General features: G+C 60.0%; 1 protein-coding gene across 1 annotated transcript in view; it reads left to right on the top strand.

Moving 5' to 3' along the window:
- The first annotated feature begins 1,134 nt into the window (after positions 1 to 1,134).
- The window catches only part of nae1 (nedd8 activating enzyme E1 subunit 1), a 29,817-nt gene continuing 28,949 nt past the window's right edge, over positions 1,135 to 2,002 (top strand). The window contains exon 1 of the mRNA XM_067998180.1: positions 1,135 to 1,309. Within this exon, the coding sequence (XP_067854281.1) occupies positions 1,248 to 1,309 (62 nt within the window). The 5' untranslated portion in view covers positions 1,135 to 1,247. The remainder of the gene's footprint in view (positions 1,310 to 2,002) is intronic.

Below are 2,002 nucleotides of genomic sequence, written 5' to 3'. Positions count from 1 at the left end.
AGTCACTGTCCCATTAAATACCCAGGGACAGTCACTGTCCCTTTAACTACCCAGGGACAGTCACTGTCCTTTTAACTACCCAGAGACAGTCACTGTCCCATTAAATACCCAGGGACAGTCACTGTCCTTTTAACTACCCAGAGACAGTCACTGTCCCATTAAATACCCAGAGACAGTCACTGTCCCTTTAACTACCCAGGGACAGTCACTGTCCCATTAAATACCCAGAGACAGTCACTGTCCTTTTAACTACCCAGGGACAGTCACTGCCCCTTTAACTACCCAGGGACAGTCACTGTCCCATTAAATACCCAGAGACAGTCACTGTCCCATTAAATACCCAGGGACAGTCACTGTCCCATTAAATACCCAGAGACAGTCACTGTCCCATTAAATACCCAGGGACAGTCACTGTCCTTTTAACTACCCAGGGACAGTCACTGTCCTTTTAACTACCCAGAGACAGTCACTGTCCTTTTAACTACCCAGGGACAGTCACTGTCCTTTTAACTACCCAGAGACAGTCACTGTCCCATTAAATACCCAGGGACAGTCACTGCCCCTTTAACTACCCAGGGACAGTCACTGTCCTTTTAACTACCCAGAGACAGTCACTGTCCCATTAAATACCCAGGGACAGTCACTGTCCTTTTAACTACCCAGAGACAGTCACTGTCCCATTAAATACCCAGAGACAGTCACTGTCCCTTTAACTACCCAGGGACAGTCACTGTCCCATTAAATACCCAGAGACAGTCACTGTCCTTTTAACTACCCAGGGACAGTCACTGCCCCTTTAACTACCCAGGGACAGTCACTGTCCCATTAAATACCCAGAGACAGTCACTGTCCTTTTAACTACCCAGGGACAGTCACTGCCCCTTTAACTACCCAGGGACAGTCACTGTCCCATTAAATACCCAGAGACAGTCACTGTCCCATTAAATACCCAGAGACAGTCACTGTCCTTTTAACTACCCAGGGACAGTCACTGTCCCATTAAATACCCAGAGACAGTCACTGTCCCTTTAACTACCCAGGGACAGTCACTGCCCCTTTAACTACCCAGGGACAGTCACTGTCCCTTTAACTACCCGGCGTTGAGCGCGCCCTCTGCTGGCGGGGCGCGGGGTTCACTCCGTCTCCGAGAACGCGCCGAATCCGCCGCCATTTTGTCAGCGGCACCGACCGGCGCCGAATGTACCGCGGCCTTTGGCGGGGAGGCCGGATTTACCCTGGTGCCGGGCATGGCGGCGGATGGAGGCTCCGGGAGGCTGAAGAAGGAGGAGAAATACGACCGGCAGCTGCGGTGAGGGGGCCGGGGGCCGGGGGCCGCTACTGACCGCCGGGGGCTGTTAATGGACCCACTGTTGTCAGAATCTCTTGACCTGTTGTTGCCCCCAGTCCCCCCCCCCCTGGTTAGTGCGTTGCCCCCAGTCCCCCCCCCCCCGGTTAGCGCGTTGCCCCCAGTCCCCCCCCCCCTGGTTAGCGCGTTGCCCCCAGTCCCCCCCCGGTTAGCGCGTTGACCCAGTCACCCCCCCCCCCCCGGTTAGCGCGTCGCCCCAGTCCCCCCCCCCCCCCCGGTTAGCGCGTTGCCCCCAGTCCCCCCCCCCCCCCGGTTAGCGCGTTGCCCCCAGTTCCCCCCCCCCCCCGGTTAGCGCGTTGCCCCAGTTCCCCCCCCCCCCCGGTTAGCGCGTTGCCCCAGTCCCTCCCCCCCCCCCCCCCCGGTTAGCGCGTTGCCCCCAGTCTCCCCCCCCCCCCCCCCCCCCCGGTTAGCGCGTTGCCCCCAGTCCCTCCCCCCCCCCCCCCCCCGGTTAGCGCGTTGCCCCCAGTCCCTCCCCCCCCCCCCCCGGTTAGCGCGTTGCTTCCCCCCCCCCCCCCCCCCGGTTAGCGCGTTGCCCTCATTTCCCCCCTCCCCTGGTTAGCGCGTTGCCCCCAGTCCCCCCCCCCCCCCCGGTTAGCGCGTTGCCCCCAGTCCCCCCCCCACCAGTTGGCGCCTTGA

This window comes from Heptranchias perlo, chromosome 16 (genome assembly GCF_035084215.1).
Source record: "Heptranchias perlo isolate sHepPer1 chromosome 16, sHepPer1.hap1, whole genome shotgun sequence".
NCBI classification, from domain to species: Eukaryota; Metazoa; Chordata; class Chondrichthyes; order Hexanchiformes; family Hexanchidae; genus Heptranchias; species Heptranchias perlo.
The sequence above is the reverse complement of the archived record's forward strand: the minus strand, read 5'-3'. Positions and strand labels throughout refer to the sequence as shown.